This window comes from Gopherus evgoodei, chromosome 9 (genome assembly GCF_007399415.2).
Source record: "Gopherus evgoodei ecotype Sinaloan lineage chromosome 9, rGopEvg1_v1.p, whole genome shotgun sequence".
In the NCBI taxonomy this organism is placed as follows: domain Eukaryota; kingdom Metazoa; phylum Chordata; order Testudines; family Testudinidae; genus Gopherus; species Gopherus evgoodei.
This window is the reverse complement of record NC_044330.1, coordinates 38,725,147-38,748,384: the sequence shown is the minus strand read 5'-3', so window position 1 is coordinate 38,748,384 and position 23,238 is coordinate 38,725,147. Positions and strand designations below refer to the sequence as shown.

The 23,238-nt window shown below is 41.5% G+C and overlaps 1 protein-coding gene across 4 annotated transcripts in view; it reads right to left on the bottom strand.

Annotated features, from left to right (window-relative positions):
• Window positions 1-21,074, bottom strand: part of PAX3 (paired box 3) — a 102,068-nt gene extending 80,994 nt beyond the window's left edge. For 2 of the 4 annotated variants that reach the window (XM_030575168.1, XM_030575171.1), the window contains exons 1-4: window positions 20,990-21,074; window positions 19,421-19,656; window positions 17,657-17,786; window positions 16,499-16,633 (exon numbers count right to left, since the gene is read on the bottom strand). In XM_030575168.1, coding sequence (XP_030431028.1) covers window positions 16,499-16,633; window positions 17,657-17,786; window positions 19,421-19,656; window positions 20,990-21,074 — 586 coding nt within the window. Of the gene's footprint in view, window positions 1-10,538; window positions 10,548-16,498; window positions 16,634-17,656; window positions 17,787-19,420; window positions 19,657-20,989 lie in introns of all 4 variants that reach the window. The other 2 variants (XM_030575172.1, XM_030575169.1) reach the window with 2 other exon arrangements.
• Between the last annotated feature and the right edge of the window lie 2,164 nt (window positions 21,075-23,238).

The window sequence follows — 23,238 nt, the reverse complement described above, 5'->3', positions numbered from 1 at the left end:
CATTTTTCAGTAGTTAGCCTAGATTTAAATGTAAAATGCAGCAGATTAGAAGGATAGATGCCTATTGGTTTCAGTCAAGACCTGGTGACTATTTGTTCCTATCCCGGAGCATCCAGTACATCCAATAGTTTTCCACAATCTGCAGAATCCACATAGAGTTTCTTGTTAGTGGTACTGCAGATCAGGACTTAGATGCGGCACCAGGACAATAAGCATCCAAAGCCCCTCCCAGCTCTATGCCTGATTCTAATCACTATTCTTCTCACCTGCTCAGGAATACTTACATTCATCAGATTTAAAAAAAAACAGGGAAGGAAACAACATAAGTATCTTAGGGCCTGATCCAAAGCCTATTAAAGACAATAGGAGTCTTTCTACTCATTTCAACAGTATTTTTGATCAGGGCCACGAAACCTCCTCCTCTGTCTAAGGCCTGGTCTACACTGGGGGAGGGGGGATGTCGGTTTAAGTTATGCAACTTCAGCTACGTTCATGTAGCTGAAGTTGACATACTTAGAACTACCCACCACAGTGTCCTCACTGCGGTGAGTCGACTGCTCCCATTCCCCCGTCAACTCTGCCTGCGCCTCTCATGGCGGTGGAGTACAGGAGTCAACGGGAGAGCACTCGGGGATCGATTTATCACATCTAGACTAGACTAGACACGATAAATCGACCCCCGCTGGATCGATCGCTGCCGGTGTAAAAAAAGGCTCATTAAATAATTCACAGCAATACAGACATTTAATGTGAACATCTGAAAGCCAAGAAGGCAGGCAAAAAGAATCTCTGAGAATCAGACCCTATGTGTCTGCAGTTGAGTACCCATAAAACTGAGGCATCCAATGGTGGACACTTTTGAAAATTCTGGTCCCAGTGATTTGCTCAGATCAGTCTCAGCTGAAATTAGGTCTTAGCTGGGATTTCCTGATTCCCAGTCCTGTGTTCAAACCACTAGCCCACACCTTTCTTCCAGTAAGAATATTTATAACAGAAAGTACCAATTTATCTAATAAACACAGTGAACTATGAACTTCCTTTCTGATTTCTCTCTGGAATCAGTCCATTGAACACAGATGCCTTCATAGAAAGACGTATTTTAATAGTTGGGCTAATACTGCAAAATATGCTGTGGAAATATCAAATTACATTTTTAACAAATACTCTTTGACTGTGCTTGTGCTCCTTTTGTGTCCATCATCTGTGAACATCCAAGCAAATGTACTCACTAGGAGTGTTCAGAAAAAACAGAGAATTTTAAGAATGGTCCAAATCCTCAAAGCTATTTAGGAGTTAGAACCCTAAGTAGCATTTAACACCTGGGCCAATATTCACAGAAGGCAAATATCACATTACATTTGTATCGGTGAATATTTACAGCAGAAAGCTGTAATAGTAATGCCTATTGTCTGTGGTGAGCTTTGGATTAAGCCCTATGTATATGCAATACTTAATGCAGATACCTGATAATGGTAGTCAGGCAGACACCAGCACTTTTTGCAGATGTGGGGAGAGGACACACAGGAGCAATCCCTTACTCTTATAAAAAGTGCTGTGCAATCTTCAGGGTCCATGAGGTGCAAGCAGGGCCTTCATTTGTATGGTCCCATATAAAAGCCACAGAGTGTGACACTCCTTGTTATATTTTCCCCATGCACAAAGAGCAAAGCAGTCTCATTTTCAGTCTAGATCACTTTAAATTTCAGATAGGGAAAAACAAATAAAAAGAACAACTATGAGAGGGAGAAAACACAGTGACTCACTTAGTAACATGCTGCACCTGAACTGAACACAAAATGGCAACTGGCTCACAGCTGCTCCTGCAGACCCCTCTCAATTTAAAGATACAGCACACAAAATATAAACCAGACTGATAACGCCTCTTTTCATTCACAGAGCTATATATCAACACATTCTCAATGTATTTATATTCTAGTATACTGGATTCGGAATGTGATGATTCCTTCTAAACAACGGGTCCTGACCAGCTAAAGTTTTCCTTGGCATTGCCAGGAAGCAGTGCTACTCAAAGACTAGCTGAAATCTGAAGTCTACCCAGTAAAAAAGAGCTACTTATCCAAATTAGCTCTCCCTCTTCTATACTGCAGAACTTCTAATTCTGGTTCCCTTCAAATTTCTTGCCAGCAGACAAGAAACGAATGTGAGCTGGTCTAATTCCAAGTTAGAGTGACTTTCCTTCATGGTCATGGATGGTGTTAGAAACAGTTTATTCCACAATCAGCCAGGTTGTTTTAAATTTAAGATTCTCCTTGGAGATTTGAAAGTATCCCACCACTCACCTCTGACCACTACATTGGGAGGACCTTGTTTGGGGGGATTTTTTTTTTTTAAATCATCAGGCAATGTTTAGCCCCTGATATGCTCTTCTATTATTGACAAATCTTTTCCTGAGGTCAGACTAGGAGAAATGTTTGTGTCACCATTGGCCTTCACTTCTCCATCTCTTTTATAATATAAATAGCATAAATCCCACCTTCTAACTTTCCTCAAGGAAAGACATATCAGCCAGGAGGAAAAAAAGTACTTTTAACTTCTCCAGCCCATTGATTCCCTGAGCATCCCAGCAATGTTCCCTGATTTCTTTTCCAAAACTCCAACTGCTTTTCTGTTTGGGAAGTGGGGGTGAGAAATACAGCTGGCAGAGAATGAGTATACCTCCCTTCAAAATCATGATTAAGCTTCAGCCACTGGGGAGCTCAAGAATCCGGATCAAGTGAGGAGTATTAGCATCAGCTATTAGGGGGATTTTCACAATAAGTAACAGAGCTTCCAAGGGCTGGCAGCTGTGAAGACCATTTTGGCTGGATCAGGGCCTGGCTACAGCCTTTTAAAGTCTAATTCTCTGAAAAGTGACTGTAAAAATGTCATCTTTTTACTAGCCAGACCTGCTCCCTGTTTGTATTCTGAGTCAGGCCTACTTACTTTACCAACAGAAGTAAATTTTTGTTACTATTTTTAACGCTTGTTAACATTACAAAACTAACACATTTATGGGAAAGTGAGCTGGATTCTATTCTAGTTCCCTCAAACTCAAGAAGTTTTCAGTTCCCATAGCAAAGCTAAATTCTAATCTCAGTTACACCTGCTTAGTCCCACTAAAGACATCATGGTTGCTCAGATGTAAATGAAGGCACAATTTGGCTGCAGAATATTTATGCACACAGGTACATTTATACCTGGAGTGAAGTAATAACCAGACAACAAAATGGCTGCCATGTGCAGCCATTTTCCATGTCTACCGTGGGAAGGGAGTGACTTGGAAGCCAGCTTTATTTTCCTATTCAGTAGATAGGGGCGGGCAGGCAAGCCATTGGAGAATGAGTAGGGGTTGAACAAACCCTGAATAACCCAGAACAGCATGTGAAATAGCCACTCATACAGCCAGCCACCTGCTTGCCCATCAGAAGTGGTGGACACGCAGTTTGCTCTAAAGGACTATTTAAAAAGAAGGCCTGTGTTCTACAACATACACATCTGAGTCCTATGAATTTGATGGAAAACGAGCATTCCAAATGCAAAATCAAATATTAGGAGCACTTTTTGCCTAATCCTGATCCCAGTGATGTGGGATCCCATTGATTTCAAAGGGAGCAGGAGCAGGCCCTATATACTGCACTTGCAAGGAGATGGACTCAGTGACCTAACATTTATTTTCCAGTTGTAACATCTACTGTATAATACTATAACCTTGAATCACTAAGGGCTTGTCTACACTATCAATTAACAGCACTTCAACTTTCTCACTCAGGGGTCTGAAAAAACACCCCCCTGAGCGCAGCAAGTTTCAGCGCTGTAAAGTGCCAGGGTAGATAGTGCACCAATGTTGGTACTGATGCCCCTCGTGGAGGTGGTTTTTCTAGAGCGCTGGGAGAGCTCTCTCCTAGCTCTCTGCCATGACTACACAAGCTATGTTAAAGCACTGCCACAGCAGCGCTTTAGCATTGCCAGTGTAGACTAGCTCTAAATCAAAATGCTCCAAAACGTCTGTTAAGTCTATAAGTTGCCACAGGACTCTTTGCTGCTTTTTCTAAATCAATGAACTGAGTGCATCAATTCACAAATGAAGCCATTTCCTCTGTGTTACTTATCAGTTTAAAAAATGTATGCAAAGAACACACAAAGTACATGTACATAGCAACTGTTTCATGCCACACAAAGTGGTTAAAATGTTCCAGGCCTTCTTCTGCATTAAAGGCATGCAAGATTATATGAAAAGCTGAAGGCCTTACTGCAAAATATTGCAATGTACAGATCTGATGATTACTCACCTAAGTAATCCTTGCAAACCCTTACTCCTATCTTACTCAGTCAAGTAGTTTTCCCTTCACTGGAACTACTCGCACAAGTAAGGAATACTTAAGTTTGCAGGGTCCTAAAGTGGTTAGTAGCTGTTCAGAAGTATCAGTTCTTACATGCAAACACAGAGGGCCTGATTCTGCTTTTACTTACACCAGTGTCACTTCACTGACTTCACTAGAGTTACTCCTGATTTTGATAGGTTAAGTGAGATCAGTATTGTCCACGGAGGGTTTTGCAATTTTTCCAAGAATCCACAAATTTGATCTAGGACAGACTGTTTTTCTTAGTGAAAATGGGGAAATGGCAAGTCAGACATTAATGTTGCTAAACACTTAACATTTTTCTCTTTTCCTCAAAGTCCTCCTTTTGCTAAAAATATTGAGTTGAGAACCACAAGATACTTTGCTTTTCATGAAACCCATGGAAACATGATTTCCATCTCGGCTGGTCAATAGCATGATTTTTTTTTTCCCCACTAAGCTCTATTGGTAAGTTTGCAACAACCATCACTGAGCTTTTGCTACCTGATTGATTCTTATGACCGGGTCCTGGCTCCATGAGAGACTTCAACTCTTAGAAGAGCAGCTCAGATCAAACTAACAGCCTTGAGATTTAAATGGGCAGGAGCTATACTGAAAGGACACTTTCAATGAAAGGGTTTCCCAACTATGGAATCACTTCCCAAATCTAACAGAGCCTGAGTCAGTTGACCTTGCTGCAAGGCCTTCCTGCTTTTATCCCAACCTTTCTCTGAGTAAGTGGTTAAACTGATCATTCTGATGACGTATAGAGGGGTTTAAATCTGATGTGAATAAATTTAGAATTTTGATGCTGTGTTAAATGGGGTATATAACAATAGAAAGGTGCATTTTAATAAAGTGAAGTAAAGTAATTAATGAGCTAGGAGAACTGGGGTGGTTACTGGTTTTCTGGGTTATGCATATAGGCCAAATCCTACTTAATATGGCATATATATGTTCTTACAGACAAGAGTAAGGTGAAAGGGATTTGATTTACGTTGCATAAACTTTCTGGACACTGAAACGTTAGCTGAAGATTGTTTATTCCTCACGTAATATAAATCACTATGATAATCTATGTGGCAGTATGACTGATAAAGAAATTTCTGCATAGCCATTTTTGGTTTGGACTTCCAAGATGAGCCACATCCTTAAGACAGACCCATATATGGACTCAGGCATGGTGTAAACATTAGCCATGTTTGACAGAAATTCTACTCCAAGACAGATATCCACTGACATTTTAAAAAATCACAATGTTGAATACATGTGACTCTTCTCATCATGCAGAGATCCACTGAAAGGTACTGGTTAAAAATTCAGATTTTTAAAGGAACTTTTGTCCATAAATATTTTTTAAGAATCTTAACTATCAAACTGGAGAAAATATCTTCAAAAGTAGCCAGGTGTTTGTGAAGAGCACATAGATTGTTATTTTATCAAGAGATTTTCAGATCAAGCAAATGCAAATATGTATTTAAGAAAGATAGTTGGTAAAATGCTGATTTTCAAAAAAATCTCTATTTTATAGATTTGGTATAGCTGGGTGTATATTGCTTTAGTATCTCAGGACCTTCCATGTAAAGTCAATAGCAATGTCCCTAGCAGTATCTAATGTATCTGTCTTTTTATACCATGCTCACTACCATTGTATCTAAAGTTAAAGTCTCAGTGTAATCAATGGGGCCAGTGTAATCATGGGACCAAGATCTGGCTCTCAGCCTCTGCACTTTAGTTGAAATTCTATATCATAACTGTAAATCAGTAAAAGAGTCCTAACTGTATATACTGTATATGCTGTATTTGCATATTGAGGATGTGGTGGCATGTATTTTATAATATAGGTTTATGTTCTACAGCTGAGAATTGTTTCAAGGAATAAATCCTTTTCACATGTCTTGTCGTATTAGGTTTGCCCCATAGTTTTGAGAAGGGGCAGAACATTCATCCTCACTGATGCAAATGAGAATCACCTACAAAATCACCATAATGAAGCCAAATATAAAAAAATAGTGCACTTATTGTTGCATTATTCTTATAGTTAGGGCCCAATCCTGCCATGCGATGAGTTTCCTAAATTCCCAGTGCCTTCAATGGAAGTTTTGGTCTCACTCAGCACCCACTAGGCTGAACCAGGATGTTTAGTGTAAACAATAACCTCTCTTTTCTTTTCTTTCTTCCTTTAAAACTGTCACCAACAGCAAGATTAGGTGAAATGAAACTAAATTAATTAAAACTCAATGAAATATTAAGCATCTTAGTACTCTAAAATTACATTGCATTTTACAATAAAATATAGGGATCAGTGGTTTGAGTATTGGCCTGCTTAAATCCAGGGGTGTGAGTTCAATCCTTGAGGGGGCCACTTTGGGATTTGGGGCAAAATCAGTACTTGGTCCTGCTAGTGAAGGCAGGGGGCTGGACACAATGACCTTTCAGGGTCCCTTCCAGTTCCATGAGATAGGTATATCTCCATATATTATAACCTAAATATTTAATTATAAACATAAAATCCATAATATATATATATATATATATAATGTGCATATCCTCAGACCATGTTAAATAAAGAATCCATTCAGTTTCACATCTCCCCAAGGCAATTTGATCATTAATCCATGGAGGTTTTAGAAGCAAAGAAGGATTTTCCAAGACAGATAAATTGAAATGATCCTGCTTTGATCTCTGTGGTTAAGAATCAGTTACAATGGAAGATGAACAACAAGGGGCAGAGCTACTGGCCTTTTTATGGGTAACAAAGGTATCAGCAAACAACTACTTAATCAATATTTGGCCAGGGACACTGAAAACTTCCTTTTCAGATTTTAATTCCTAGTTGTAAAACAACTGCAGGGCAACCAGCAAGATAAGACATAAAACTGACTACTTAATTGCCTTTTACTGTCATGCTAGTTATATATGTACATTCTTAATAGTTCTTGAATCTTTATTTACCAGAATAAAGAAATGACCTCTCATAGACTGCATCCGAGGCCAACTAACTAAATATTCTCAGCACATGAAACAGTTTAACTGTAATATGCTCACAGTGTTTTTTAATTTCATTAAATCACGTTACTAGAGAAAAAGTGAGGCATAAACAGAATTAGTTTAACAGCATGAGCCAGCAGTACTTTAGGGCAAATGAAGTAAAATTATGCACCACGTTGCACTAAACAAAGTCTTGTGGTGAGTTATATTACTGTACATCACTTTTATTAGCAAGAGACCCCTGCATTTTGGGAACTCTTGGAAGGATACAAAACTTTTATTTAATTATTTTGTTCTCTCTCTCTCCCCATACATGTTTGTTACATAGCGTTTCAAGTGACATTTATATGGAGAAATTCACACTGACTACACTGGTCTGATTTATTGTGTTGTGTTTCACTCAATTTCTTCTTAAATTAACCAGAGAGCACTTTGTAGTTCTGCTTCATTTCCCAATACAGTTTTATTAGTTAGTCCTGAGGACTCTCAATAATCTATCAGAATCAACTTTATGTGTTCTCCTCTTCCAAGTACATGTCCCCACTCTTATCACTAAATGCATCTTATTTATAAATACAAAACAAAACCTTCCTCCAACAAATATTAGATAACAAATTCACTGATTTCAACAGAAATTACCATTTAAAATCACCCAAAAATTATCTAAGGTTTTCATGATTTTAGATTATTTTGTAAATTTGAATTTCTCTCTTTAACTTAAAATCTTATCCTCCCAACTGATGTCACTTTGACTAACGCTCTGCTAGAAATCCTTAGCTTCAGAGAGAACTTTGCCCGAGTAATGAGTTCAGGATTAGACCCCCCATTATCATTTAGCCCTCAACAGAATAAAAACAAATCGAGGACCCAGTCCTGCAAGCAGTAACCCATGTGAGTAACTTTATGCACATGAGTAGGCCCATTGAATGAAACTTCTAGTTACTCTTATATGACAGTGTTTGCAGGATTGGTGCCCAGTCATGTGAACCTTTACTATATCCTGATCCTGAGGATTTCACAAGGAGCTAAGACTGCTCAGCACCTTACAAAGTTAGGTTCAAAAGGAGCCCTATACTCAGAGGCAAAACTCCCACTAAAGTCAAGGATTTTGAAAGCAATATCTGTATGATGTCTGCCAACAGACAGAGTAAGAATTTTATGAGCAAAATCCTGGTCACCCTGAATCAATGGAAGTTAAGCCACAGAGGTCAATGACTACAGAATGTTACCCTATAAGTCTAGTCAAATATTAATTTAGAAGTAGAGAGTAGTCAAAGCAGATAACATCTTTAATAGTTTCCTTGGATGATTTGAAATGTCAGTTTTTGTCATATAAATTGAAATGCTTGAATCTGTGATCTAGTATTTGCGAAGGGAAGGTTTGGTCTTGTTTGAAATGTATTTACTGAGAAGAGTTGGAATCAAGCCCTTTAAAGTTAAGGAGGTTACTTTTTTAAGACTGCAAAACAAAATAAAACCATCGTTAATCAAATATTACATTCGAGACCTCGCAGCGGCACAGCTGTCCCAATGCAGCTGCGCTGCTGTAAGATCCCGCATGTATGCCGACAGCAGAGAGCTCTCTCGTCAACATCATTTAGCCACTCCCAACGAGCAGCGGCAGCTATGCTGATAGGAGAGCGTCTCCCGCCGACATAGCACTGTCCACACCGGCGCTTCTGTTGGTGTAATTTATGTCACTCAGAGGGATGTTTTCTTCACATCCCTGAGCAACATAAGTTATACCGACAAAAGTGCTAGTGTAGACATAGTTTCAGAAAAGGGAGGTGCCATTTCTCTGTGTGTAGCAGAGACCCTGTTGCTAAATGGAATAATTCCCCCCCCACCCTTGTTTGGAGTATTGATAGCAATATTGTTTTATGGCACTGTTGGCGCGCAATGAGTAAAACATCTGACACTCCTTGAAAATGATTCTTGCCTTATTTGACCTTCAAGATAGTAATCTCACAGCCTAATACTGTGAGGTGTAGAGCACCCTCAATTCTCCCTGAAGGCAATGGTAGTTGCAGGTGCTCGACACCACTCTGGAAATGCTCAGCAACACCTTCTTGGATCATACCCTAGCTTATTTGTAGGTTCAATAATAGGTGCAATCATATCTGGGGGGGGGGTTGTTCTGTGTTTGTACAGCACCTAACACAAAGGGGTCCTGGTCCATGACTGGGCATCCTAGGCACTATCACTATAAAAACAATTAATACCGATATTAATAATAAATCCTGCAGTCCTTACTCACTTTGTAGTCAAACAGATTTCCCTGTTTTCTTGTCTATTTCAACTGTTTGAGTACAGTACCTCCATTCTAATTACACAAGTTTAATTCTTAGAGATCCTAGTGATAAAATACTTGAAAGTACTTTTAAGAAATTCTAGATTCAATAAAATAATTGCTCTCAATCACAGAGTTATCTCATTTAAATTCCATATCTGATTTTTTTTTACTAGGAACATTTAGAACAAATACACTTATTAGAACTCTGTAAGACAAAATTTGTGGTCTTACTATTGAATTACATATAGCATTTTATTGCTTACAGTAGGACAAATAAGACATGTCACTTGTTTTAGAGAAAATATGGCTTGGTGGCAGACATACACAGAACATATATAGTGCTTTCCAGCTGTAGATCACAAAATGTTTTACAAAAGTGAGTAAGTGTAATTAGCCCTGTTCTCTAAATAGGAAAACTGCACCAGAAAGAGATGGTACATCCCGGGTCACACAGTCATGAATAGAAACTACTTTGCTTCTTTCCCGTCCCATGCTCTAACCACTGGACCAGCATCGTCCCCACAATGAACAAAATGAATGGAGATACACAAATTGATATTTGGTTCCTGTACATCAACCCTCTTTTTTGGGAAATTAATCATATTAATTAAACGGACTAAAAATATCCTCCTGAAGGTTATCTAGCAACCAAAATTAATCCATCTTGGAGCCCATCTAGCCTATGCTACCCTTTAGATCATGTGTAGCACTTCAAAGCTCACGCATCAAGTCAGTAATTGTAACATTGCATCTAAATATTTAAGCTAGAGGCTGGTAGTCGCGTGTCCCATTTACAGTCAGCATCTGTCCTCTAATTCCATTACAGTACAAAGCAAAAATGTTTCTCAAAACTCACAAACAGGAAAAGCATCATACGGCTATAGAAGCAGCAACAGCTTCGGCTTTCTAGTTACTGAGTGGGGCTTTTGTGTTAAGATCTTTCTTTTCTTTAAACTCCCCCCACAAAAAGAGGGGTGGTGGCAGAAATTGCACTAATGTGAGCCTCAGGCCAAAAAAGAAAAAAGAAAAAAAGTGTGGGGGGAGGGAGGGTTTGATCCAAGATGAAAGTAAGTAGGAAATAAAGGAGGCAATTTAGTCTGCTGCAGCCTGAATTGCTCACTCAGATAAACCAAGGGTAGAGGGTGGGGATGACTAGGGCTCTTTAGAATAGTGCGCATGACTGGGGAAGAATACATTGTGACCATGCCTGGGGGCCAATTCCATTGGGTAGGAGAACAGAGGGTCCCATTTAAGCACTAAGCAGACTGTGTCACCCAGTGCAGCAGCCGCAGCCGTGTCTCCCAACCAGTGCAAGACTGCTCCTGATCCAGCACTGAGAAGGGCCGAGAAAGAACTCTGTGCTGCTGCACCCATCATTTGATCTTTAAAAACCACCTAACTTTCACTCAGAAAACAACAGCCATCTCATGAAGTAGCAAGCCATCAAATTAGCCAACATAGCATTTAACATATAGATTAATAGGTACATGCAACTCCCCCTTATAAATCAGTTTTTCCAAAAATATGATGTATAAAGGCATATAAAAGTTTCTCTTCCAAGCTCTTTCTTTATCGACTATGCCTTTATAAGAAGTATATAATATGACTACATGTATATAATATATAATATCCATATGTCTATATCTATTCCAATCTACATAGCTATATCTCTCTCTAAAGATATATCAATAGTTATATATAATGGGCATAGACAATTGGAAGCTTGGGGGGAACTTAGCCCCCAAAAAATTTAGGGATTGCATTAATAAATAAAAGAAACACTGGAACAGAAGGTAATTTATCTCCCTTTTCTTAAAGTAGACAAATTTATAATACTACTGATTAAAGATGTATTCAACAACTATTATTTTATTTTTAACTCTAGCCCTTCCCCCTCAATGAAAAGTTCCCTATACCTTTATATATTTAGAGAAAGATATAGCTATAGCAATCATAAAATTATAGGACAGGAAGGGCCCTTGAGAGATCATCTAATCCAATCTCCTGCATGCATGGCAGGACTAAATATTAATGTAGTGGATGTGTCAAGATCTAAGTATCTATAATCAAAATAGAAATATGGCTAGATATAGATATGATGTATTTCTACATTACAGATTTGTGTTTATATTACAATTACATATGTAGTGTTTACATTTATGTGATAAATTGCCAAGCCATATGATATACTATATTTATCAAGCATTTTTGAACACTTTATCTGCACTCTTCCCTTCATCCAGCTCTGCCAGGACTACTTCTAACATCACAAATCTCTGAGAAGCTTTAAATAGCTGCCATCAAAACCAAAACCAAAATGTTGTTTCTTTCTTTCCTTCAAATGAGGAATTTTCCCCCTAAATCATACAAGACTGAGGTGCAAAATGAATCAGAGATGAGCTAAAAGTCTGATATCTTCTAATTGAACAGAGTGCCAGCATTGGAAAGGGGAGATTGCTAGCTCTTCAGACGGACACATCATTTGTTTGCATCTCTATTATAGGTAATTTTAAAGGTTTCTGGAGTTTATTAGTCAGATTTTTTTCTCTCTGAATCCTGCACTCAGGGTATTAAGGTAACCTGGCTCTGTAGGGCCAGGGCTATCAAAAATAGTAATAGCATTGTATAAAACTCTTCAAAACATTCCTAAAAGAGTTCTCCCCACCCTGCAAAGTATGTACCACTTCCCGTACAGAATATATGATGATGGTGTTGTGCAATGGTAAGCTTTGATTGGCACTTGTTTGTGACAACCCATATAAATCACGTGTGGCTTCACCATTTGTGAGCAACAAACTCAGCTCAAACGTATGACAATAAACCCTGTAGCCCATACCACCATGTGTTCTCTATCTAGATCACTGTAGGAGGCCAAATCCTGCGTTCATAATTCACAGTCCTCAGATTTAAGTCAATGGGCTACCTGCAAGCATGACCCTGCACCACTGAAGTTACTGGGAGCTTTACCAATTACTTTAATGGGAGCAGAATCAGGCCTTGTGTGAATAAAATGAGCAGGATCTGATGGTGTTTCTAAATACAGATTCTGGGTGAAATCATGGCCCTGCTGATGTCAATGAGTTTTGAAGCAGAATCTTGATTACTGGCCAGATACGTAAAGGAGCTGTGCATTTTAAATTATATTCTCAAAAAAATTATCTCTGTAATACCTCGCCAGCACTAATATTTGTGCTAACAAATCTTTTCTTGATCTCACCTTTCCAGCATCTCTGTCACTACTATAATAATATTGAGTGGCAGAAGGACACAAGGGAGGATGACTTATTGTAATGAAGAGTTTCATTTCCATGTGATAACCAGCTCTCACCAGGAACTTAAGAGACACATTTCAAAAGCCCTGATCCTGCAAAGAGTTGTGCGGCCTTGACTTCCAGTGAAGCCCTTGCACCCAATCCTGCACCATTTAAATAAACGGGAGTTTTGCCATTGGCTTCATTGGTAGTAGGCACCATGGGTCATTATTTTCAGTGGAAGCTAAAGGAGTTCAGAGTTCAATACCTTTCAAGCAGCAAGCAGCACCCTCTCAAGATCAAGCCTCTCTACCCAAATAATCTAAGATAACTTCATTTTTAAAAATATCAGTATTAAATATTGACATTAACGACAACAACACTGGCAATGGGGATTTATTTTCCCAGAAGATCCCTCCATTTCCTTTGAGATCCAGGTTGTTAGTACTCCCTGACTCTGTGAAATATCTCTGAAACTTTGGCTCAGGCCAACACTGGGGCTAAAGCCTAAGCTTCAAGTAGCAGAGAGTGAAAGAGCACCAAGAGAATTCTGAGCTGGAACTGAGTTGTGGGTTTTGATTTTTTAATCCGATAGTGACCTTCATCCATGTAATTGTTTTTGTTGACTGGATCGAGGATGGTAGCTAGGCTTCCTGTTTTATCTTTTTTAAATATCAGTGCTCAGCCAGTGAAGATAAACTCTCTGGACATATTTGCCCAGATTTTCAAAAATTACGAGTGATTTGGGGCCCTGCCATTTTTGTGTGTCCAACTTGAGCCACACTGAATATTTTCAGAAGTGTGTGGCATTTTCTGAAAAGTGGGTACCTTTACAGTGTCTCAAGCTGGGCACTCAAAAGCCCAAGCCACCCAAACCAACCAGGTCATTTTTTTTTTTTTTTTGCAAAATCTTGGACATTGGTTTTAGCCATTGCTTGCCCAGTCCCTGCCTGAAGTACTGGGTAAAATTCTGCACACTCCATTATAAAGGAAGTCAGACTACATGATCAGAATGGTCCCTTCTGGCCTTAAAATTTACGAATCCCCTAGCATTTTTTTGTGTATATGTATGTACACACACACACACACACACACACACACACACACACACACACACACACACGATGAAGCTTCCCTGAAAGCCCTAGTAACACTGAGTTAGAGTTCTAATTTAAGAGTTTTTTGTTTTGTTTTGTTTTTACAATACAGAGGGAAACTATAGTTTTAAAGAATGGCAGTTGTCCTTCTTGAATGGCAGTCGGCATCTCTAGATGTCTAGAAAGGCTAGAAACATTTTGTAGGTGAAAATAGCCACTTTTTCCACGGTGGAGAGTCCATAAAACTGCTCGAAGCATCGGCTATTGGGGCTCATTGAATAATTCATCCCTCATTGCAAGCCCATAATGTCTTTTCTCGGCCTTTTGTGAGGCTGTTTTCTCTTCTTTTCTCCTTGAATTATAAAAAGGTTGCCTTCTTTTGTTCACATCAAGCTGCTGCTAGCTGAAGCTTTGTCTGTGCAAAGCTAAAGTGTGAGTTTCAATGGACTCTCCCCTCTTTGTTTTCCAAGTTCATCTCCAAGTGTAGATTGTGTATAGAAGGCCTTCTTTGTAAAAGCTGGAAAAGTTGTACAAATGTTTGACCAGCTCATTTGGTACTTTTGTCTCCTCTTCTTCAGCGCCTATGCATGTGCAGGACGAGCTCTGGAGGAGGAGTGCTAGGACCTTCTAGCAACAAGTCCCACAGCACTGGCAACAGCCTCTCTATCTCTCTAGGAAGCCCAGGCCTGGAAAACTAGGCACAACAACAACAACCTGCAGAGAGCTGTATCGTTTTCCTCTTTCTTGCTTAGGTTTTTATTTCATTGCATGTACTTCCCAGCACCTAACATAGGTTTTTCACAGGGCAATAATAAAAGCCAAGGCTTGAAATAAATGCAAACCTCAAGCCACTGAACTGGGTTTCTAATTTTCTTCAGTTAAAATTGCTATTTATTTTTAGACTTCTTGTTTGGTTGGGTTTTATTTTGAAGGAGACTCTTTTCTTTCCTCCCAGTGTTCTCCTAGTGCCTAACTTCCAATTCCAAGGAATCTGAACTATTTAAAATGATTCACGACAATGGCGGGTTAGAATTGGGGAAATTTTCAGCACTATGCAAAACTGCCCTAGAAGGAAATACTCTGCCTGAGATGGACTTGGAAATTACAGGAACTGTTGGTTTTATTATTGCTGGGTCCGATCCTGCCAGGCTTATTCAAGCAAAAACTCTCAATTGAAGCCAATAAGCCAGAACAAAGATGGCAGGATAGGGCCCCAAATCAAGAGACTCGTTCCCCCTTTAAAAAGTGATTTCAATTTGAATGATGAAAGTCACAATAGCGGTTGGGTTGAAGAACTGGCAGGGGCGGGGGCTGACCTATTGGCCACAAACTTGCATACCCCGAATATACTTTTCCTTTAACACCAAGCCCCCAGAACGAGCCACTTCGATCAGAGAAAACACCCGCCTCCAGTTCCCAGCCAGAGTACCTGGCCAAGCGTGGACTGCTGAGCGCCAGCGCTAACGGGGCTCGCCGGGCCTGAGAGGTGATTTTAGCTCCTGCAGGGGCACCCGGCACCGTGCAGTTAGGTGTATCTGTAATAATCCGGAGGGGGGCTGTCTGTGCGATCTCCCCCCAGGAATTGTTTAAAGCTTCCCTTGCTGCTGAAAACCCAGCAAAGTAACCAACTCTCTCTCCCTACCTCCGACTCCCTCTTGAATATTAAATACCCCAGTCCGTTAATTGAAAGCGGCCGTTGGAGGAGATTTAAATTGCGTGGCGTTTAGATGCACGTGGGAATTTCCCTTTGGGCGTTAGAGAAATTGCCCTAATCAGGAATAGGCTTGTGTGCGCCTGTCTCCTGTGCGCCCTCCAGTACGGTCCTTGCAGCGTTAGGGGACAGCGAACTCCGTCGGGTCAGTGGAACAAAACTAAGGCGAGGAGCCACGTGCAGCTAGGACATGGCTCCTATGGGAATGGGGGAGGGGGGAGTAATGAAAGGAAAAGCAGCGCAGGTGGGGTCGGAGCTTTTCCTCCGCAAGAGCATTGCCCGCCTTCCTGGGGACCCTCAGCAGGCTGCGAGGGAGCAAAGGATGCCTGGAGAGAAGCCCCCCCCCGACCCTTTGATCTCGCTGCCATCTGCAGAAAGGTGCCAACAGGTCTCACGCCTAACGCCAGCTTTTACCACCACCAGGAGAAGGCCTCATCAAACCCCTAGCGGGGCCCCGAGCAGCCACTTCCGACACACTTTCTCCGAAGCCATCAGCCTCTAATGAGAGCGAGAGACCAACCCGGCCGGGACAACAAACAGGCCAGAGATAGCCTACAGATCTGACCTCCCGGCTCCTAGGGTCAAGAGGGAAACAAAGAGCGCACGTGAACCCCGCTCCATTGGGCTGGGTTTAATAACACCTCAAGCAGGCACCTGCCTCCGGCGCTGCTGGACCAGTCCCTCTCCCCAGCAGCTAATGTGTGCGCGCCTCGCCCCACGTCCTTCCCTCACTGCCAAGGTGCAGAGCCCGATCCAGAAGCTGCAAACAAGATCCCCACTTCACTCCGCGTCTGGGGGGGAGCGATTGGCTTTACCTCGTTCGCTGAGGATCCCATCAATGCTATGCTTGGTCTTCTTGTCACTCTCCTCCGCTTCTTTCCTTTCCAGTTCGGCCTCCTCTTCTTCTCCTTTCCCAAATTTACTTCTCAGAATGCGGCTGATGGAGCTCACTTCAAGGAAAAACGAAGAGCTGTAAAGCAGCGGCGCTTTGCTGGCTTTAAAACAACCTCTCCCTCTCGGGACCTCGGCAGTGACTGTCCCTCTGCTGCCCCAACACCAGCGCACATCTAGAGACTTGCTGGTTTGATCCTTGTCAATTCAGGCCACTGGAGTGCATTGGGTTTTTACATCTCCTGGGTTAAATTCAGGGGCTTCACTGCATGTGAGGTTAGTGTCTATAAATCCTCATATTCCCTATGGGGTTTTTTAAAGGGGCTTAACATATACTGCAAGATATTTTTGTTTTCTCCAAGCCAGTAAAGTCTCCTGACCAGAAAGCATTACAAGGGAAATTACAACAAAATGACCCAGAGAGCAAACTATTTAGGAGGCCTCAAACTGCAGGGTTTCGATTTCCACGCCGGAATACTTGTCTATTGTAACAAAACCAAGCAAGAAAACAACCCAGAGGAGAAAAGAAAAGCAGCCTTGGTTCATTGATTTGTTTCCAGATTCCAATCTTCAAAACAAACCCACGCTCTGAACTATCTCCTTGGCACAAACGGGGGTGGGATGGAGGAATGCAGTTGGTTTTTAATTAAAAACAAACTGCCCCACCCCAGTGCAGAAATCCTCCCTAGGATCCATATGTTTAACTTGCAGCCGTGGTTAATGCTGATCGTTTTATGAAGTTAGGAAAGTGACTGCCTGTCGCCTCTCGCAAATAGCACCGCGGCAGCTACTAGGCTCTAGCTTTAGATTCGCTTTCAGAAATGATGTTCATCACTGAACTAGGGCTTTAGCTCATGCTCTGCCTGCAACAGGATATACTGCTTGCCCAACCGCCCACCCCTTCGCATAACAAGACCCCAGATCTCATACACCTAGGGGGGATAATGTATGTTTCTTAAATATTTTATGGCTCTGGAAGACGACTCTGGATAAAGGTGGCCTCTCCAAATGGCCTCAATCAATACATAGAGTGAGTGGCTGTGCTGAGCCTGCTGAATGGAAATAAGCATAGACCCCAATACCTGAGGGAACCGTGTTTCGATCGCAGACCCCGTCTTTGAGCAGTTTGTCCCGGATCTCCCAGCTGAACATCCCAGCATTCTCCCTCTTGTACTCCTCGATTTTCTTCTCAACGTCCGGCGTTGTCACCTGCTTTAATACAACAAACCAGGCGGACACCAAGTTTGTACAGTTTGGATTTAATGCAGAAGAATCACAGTGAGACGCGAAAGTTAAATTCTGCCGCGTGAATCCGGAGTAATTTCTTTAACCTGACTGGAGTCGCTCCGGCTTTACACCCCGTTATAATTCAGGGCACGATCTGGCCCCTTTGGATCAAAGTCCCACTTTAAAACTGACTCAGGAGACAACGAGCCCGATCCTGTAGTCCCCAGAACGGCAAAACTCACTAGGAAGTCCACAAGGATCGGGCCCGTAGTAATCAAAACCTAAAGTGATTCTAGTAATAACGTTTGTGTATCTGTGCAAAGGGTGGTGAGCATAGAAATGTCCACAGAGAAGGTGAAAATCGCAGTAAAAGTACCGTCAGTGACAGTGTAACGATCGGGAAAAGAGATTAAACTGTGCTAAAGTATAACTCAAACTACAAGTAGAGACCCAACCTCGGAAATTTAGCAACAACAGAAAATAAGTCTAACAATAACAATGTTGATTTTTCTAAATATCATAAACAGACACTGACAAACGCACTGTTCTGAAGTTCTGCTCGGATGTCCTAAAAAACGAAAATAACGTTCAGTTAAAAACCCTGGAAATCAGAACTAGAAATAACTTTCCAGATAATATGCCTGTAAAATACATAAAGTAATTTATTCTAAAATTTGGTATTAAAGTTTAATAATCCTTGCTTTAAAGGAGCATCAGAGGAGAAAGAAAAAAAGAAAGAGGGTTTTTTTTTGGGGGGGGTGATATAATAATACAAACAAGTTAACCATCGTCCAACGATCTATAGCTGCCTGTATACACACTCTTTGGGTGTATGTATGTGTAAATATAAGTAGCGTTTGAGCAGTCATCTATGATACTAGCTGCATACACCGATAGATCTGTACAGCAACACGTACAGAATATAGGACCCGATCCTGTAAACTCCCCCGCCCGCTAGTAATCCTGACTCAATGGCTAGATGAACGGACTCCAACTGGCCCGCTTGCACGCTCCACCCTGGAAAGAGCTCATCCCCTAAGCGGCTCCCACAGGTTTTGGTGGTGGGTACGTGGGGACCATTCGGAAGTGAATAAGAGTTTGCAGGATCGGGCCTTATTTCTTTGATTCAGTTTCCGAAATTTTTAAAATATTGTATGGGGCAGAGAAGTTCTAGAAATAGGATGGGGGCGGGGTGGGTGGTACACACAGCACTTTGCACACGAGTGTGTGTGTGCATCTCCATGCACGCACCGTGTGGAGGAGTGTGTTGATTTCTAAGGTGTTTACATGGGCACAGGCAATTAAGCAGCCTTTGATTACATTTTTTCTCTTGCATTAATTGCAACGGACTCTTTCTCCCCAGATGCTGCCGCCTGAAAATTCTTAGTCAGAGCCAGGCTTGTGTGAAGTTTACTAGCCCCAATAAGACTTTGTCCAAATGTGCATCCTTCCTCAAATCACAGTAAAAGCACAGCATGCCCTCCTGCCTCCCCCGAGCCCATCCTGCAAGGGGCTGAGCGCCCTCCACGCTCACTGAAATCGACTGGATGGGGAACGGCTCAGCACCTGGCAGGGCCAGGCCCTAAACACAGTCACCACTGCCTTGCTGATCTCCTCACCTTGGGCTTGCTGCCTCCGATGGCCCCCGGCCGGATGGATCCAGTCTCCTGGTACCTGCAGAGGATTTTGGAGACGCAGCCGTGGGACACGCGCAGCTGGCGAGAGATGACACAGGGCCTGATCCCGTGATGGGCCATCTCCACTATCTTGTGTCGGATATGGTTGGGTAAAGGCCTGCCATTGATAAAAACTCCACCGAGCTGATTGACTCTGCCCTGGCCTAAAGGAGTAGACACTAGAAAGGAGGGGGAAACGGAGTTACTTGTTACGTGTGTTTTCAAGTCAACCCGACTTTCTCTGTGCGCGCACACTCCCCCATCCACATGCACACAAACATGTACCCGAGTTAATCCGCTCCCATCCCTGCGCCAGGTTAGTGCTAGGTTGCCTGGCTGGACAGATTTGTGATGGTTAGAAACCCTGGGAGTGCCTGACAGCTCAATGTCATCTTCGCACAACAGTTAAATAATGTTTCAGATTTATCAACAGAGCGGCTTCAGAGAAGGGAAATATTAAGTGCTAGTGGGAACCTGACTATTTCCAGAAGCAACTTCAGGAGCCAGATGACACATCTTATTCGCATGTTAGTTACATAGGTACCACTCGGCCCTTCCAGTTTGAGGGGGAACTGAGAGCCCTGACAATTTCGGGATTTTGTGAATCTAATCTAATCTAGTATAATCTATCTGTAAAACAGACTGCAGGAGAAAGCCAGCGTAAAATTTTCACCTATTGCACTCTACATCATTTACTAATGGAAAGACTTTTATTACCTACTTTAATTAGCCGCTACTAATGGGCTCCTGGTAGAAGTGACAAGGAGGAAAAACATAAAACTTCCAGAAGAATCTTTTAAAGGGTTTGGAATACTCAATTCTAACCTCCTTCCTGTTATTATTCTTCTAAAACTGGATTCCTGGTGTCTCTTTTTTTTTTTAGTTTCACCCCTCATCGCTCGCCCTTTTAACCGTTTTTACAGAAACGTTAAAAAGGAACAAAAGTTTGAGAGACTCTACTCCAGGAGGATAGGGGAAGTGAACTGATGTCTCAAAGTCCGTTTCACTTTTTTAAAGTATTGCCGTCCTTCAACTTGCTGAGAATCTGAAGAGATTTAGAGCCGGATATTGCAGTCCTTATTCAGGCTAACTTCCCATTGGTATCAGTGGGAGTTTTGTCTGAGTAAGGGGTGCAGGATCGGGTCCCAAGATTAAGAAAACAGAACCCGTAACAATCAATAGGATCTCTCCCAACTTTGTCCTGGGGCTCTAATTTGCAATGCTGCCTTCTTCAAAACAGAATCCGTGTTTTGCTTATGTGGAGAACGTTAATGCAAACAATGTATATTATATGTGTGTGCATAAATGGTGAGGGAGTCCTTTTATACACTCACTTTTCCGTGTTGTTAAGAGTTTTTTCTAGCTCTAACCTTGTGCAGTTGCAGTTCTAATTTGTGTTTTAATCTGAGTAACTAATGCACAGCACTGGGGGGGGACGTTTCTCAGCAACACACACACACACACACACACACACGTCTGAAAATTCATCATACAGCTAGAGAGCATTCCTACCTTCCAATGGAAATCCGCTGCGAGGGTAGTTCTGCCCGGGAGCTGGTCGCATCATTCTTGGGACAGCTCCAGCTAGAGTTGTCATGTTGTAGACAGCTTTACTTTAATATTATATCCAGGTGAATGCTGATATACGAGAGATCAGCTCTGGCAATAGATCCCACTGAAAAAGGAAAAGTCCTGGAAAAAAGGGAGGGGGAAGTTGGGGAGGGGGTACCGACTTGCTCTCCTTTTGTCAGTAGGACGTGATATCCCAAAGCAAAGGGGAGAGAGAGACAAAAAGGAGAAAGGGAAACAAAGTTTGGGGCGAGGAAGGGAAACTTGCATACAAGTCGCGGGAGAGAGTGGCGGCTGCTGGCCACTGTGTGAAGATGAGCGCACTTTGATATGAAAAGGGGGAGGGGGTGGCAGGAATGATTTCTTCCTGTTGTTGATACAGAGTGAAAGGAACTCGGCTCTGGAGTATTTATTAGTTCTTTCCCCCAAAGCTTCATCAGGAGCTCTGAGCTGCCATTGGCCAGCAGGGAGACTGTCCCGTCTGGAGAAGACAGGAGCTGATTGGGTGAAATCTGCAACTTTCTCTTCTCATCATTACAATCGAGGCCTCAATCTAGGAGTGTGACCCAGGCATTGCCTCTTCCCTTGATAAAGTGTCCTTTCATAGAATGGCTGGACAGGAGAAAATGCAGAAGCAGGCGAGAAAGCAGCCTTCAGTGGGGAAACTGTTCATTCCTTTTACAACTGTCTTGGCACAATGCCACTTGAAGGAGATTACAATAAGGAAGCAACCAGACACTTGAATTTCTTGAAGTGGGTCTCTCTGGTCACCTTTTCTTTCCTGGGGGATTGTAGACGTACAGCTGTATGCTGTCCTGGTCAAACAGCCTGCGAGAAATTAAAGAGGAAGTTGTGTTTCTATTGATACAGTTCGTTGTCTGCCTGTTTCCACCATCACATCTTCTCTGAGAATGTGTGAAGGGAGGAATAAAACGGTCCCCTCTCTCCTTCTCTCTCTCGCTTTCTCTTTTCACTGAAATCGGTAGCAATGGAGAATAAAATCTCTGGAGCAAAGGGTGCTGTCCGGTTTTTAAGCAGAAGTCTCCATTGTCCCCATTGGGAATTTCTGCTTTAAGAACGGATGGCAAAACGTGGCCCTATATTATATATTTGTCTCTGTGTGTGTTAAAGTAAGTCTTGCTAACAAGCATTTGTTCCCAGGAATTTATTGTAGTATTCAAACTAAACTGCTGGAAAAATAAAAGAAGTTAAGTCTGACTAGGAGCTGAAGTGACCACAGCAGGATATGACGCCAGGAATGTTGTAAAGACTGTCTGTCCTTAAAGAAGGTACTATTGTGCATGTCCTTTTATTTATAACTTGGTAAGTGCCAGCAAACTCGCCTCCTTTACACTCTGAAGTGCCAGCCCGGCTTTGCGCAGTGCTCTTTATTTGCAATAGTCTATTCAGTAACTGTCACTCTCGAGCCTCAAGTTATTCAAGACCTTAATCAATCAAAAGGATGAGAATCGTTCAGGTTTCCCCCCCTTTGAAATACAGGAAACAATGAGTTCTAGGCTTAAAGTTTCCCCTTTCCTTTTATGATTTGGGGAATTTTTCTGTGGCTGATTCCGTTCTCTTTGGGGATTAATGGTAGTTTCAAAATGTATAACTAATAAGCTAAATTAGCCCGCAAAATAAAATAAACAGCCAAGAAGCCACAGGTCTCAGACTTTACTCAGTGAAAACTAAAGGGCACAGTAAAAAAAGAGTTTTAGGCAGCAAAATGAAGGTAGTTTAGAGTGGAAGATTTGAAGAAAGAGCCCTGCATCGATGCTATCATCATTAAAAAATTGACAGTAATTTAAACTAGAGTCACGCAAATGCCATAATGATTAGTTATCTGCCTCCTAGATGTTTACGAGGTTCCAGGCTGTTGATTCTGAGCTCTCAGACTCTGCATATCAGAAAGAAAAGAAAAGAAACTTAGATCACTTATAAAATGCATCATATAAAAATTATTAAACCTCTCTGGACTCCAACATTTGGGAACAGAGCGGGCAGGAAAACCTTTAAAAAAAGAAGAGAAAAGAAAACAGGCTACTAATAAAAGTTTACATATTTAAAACTATTTTATATATTTTTCTACTATCAAAGTATCTTAATTATTATGTATATCTAAAATACTTAGAGGAAAACTACAGCTGCATCTGAAAAAAACTGGAGAAATATTGTTTATCAAATTATTCTGG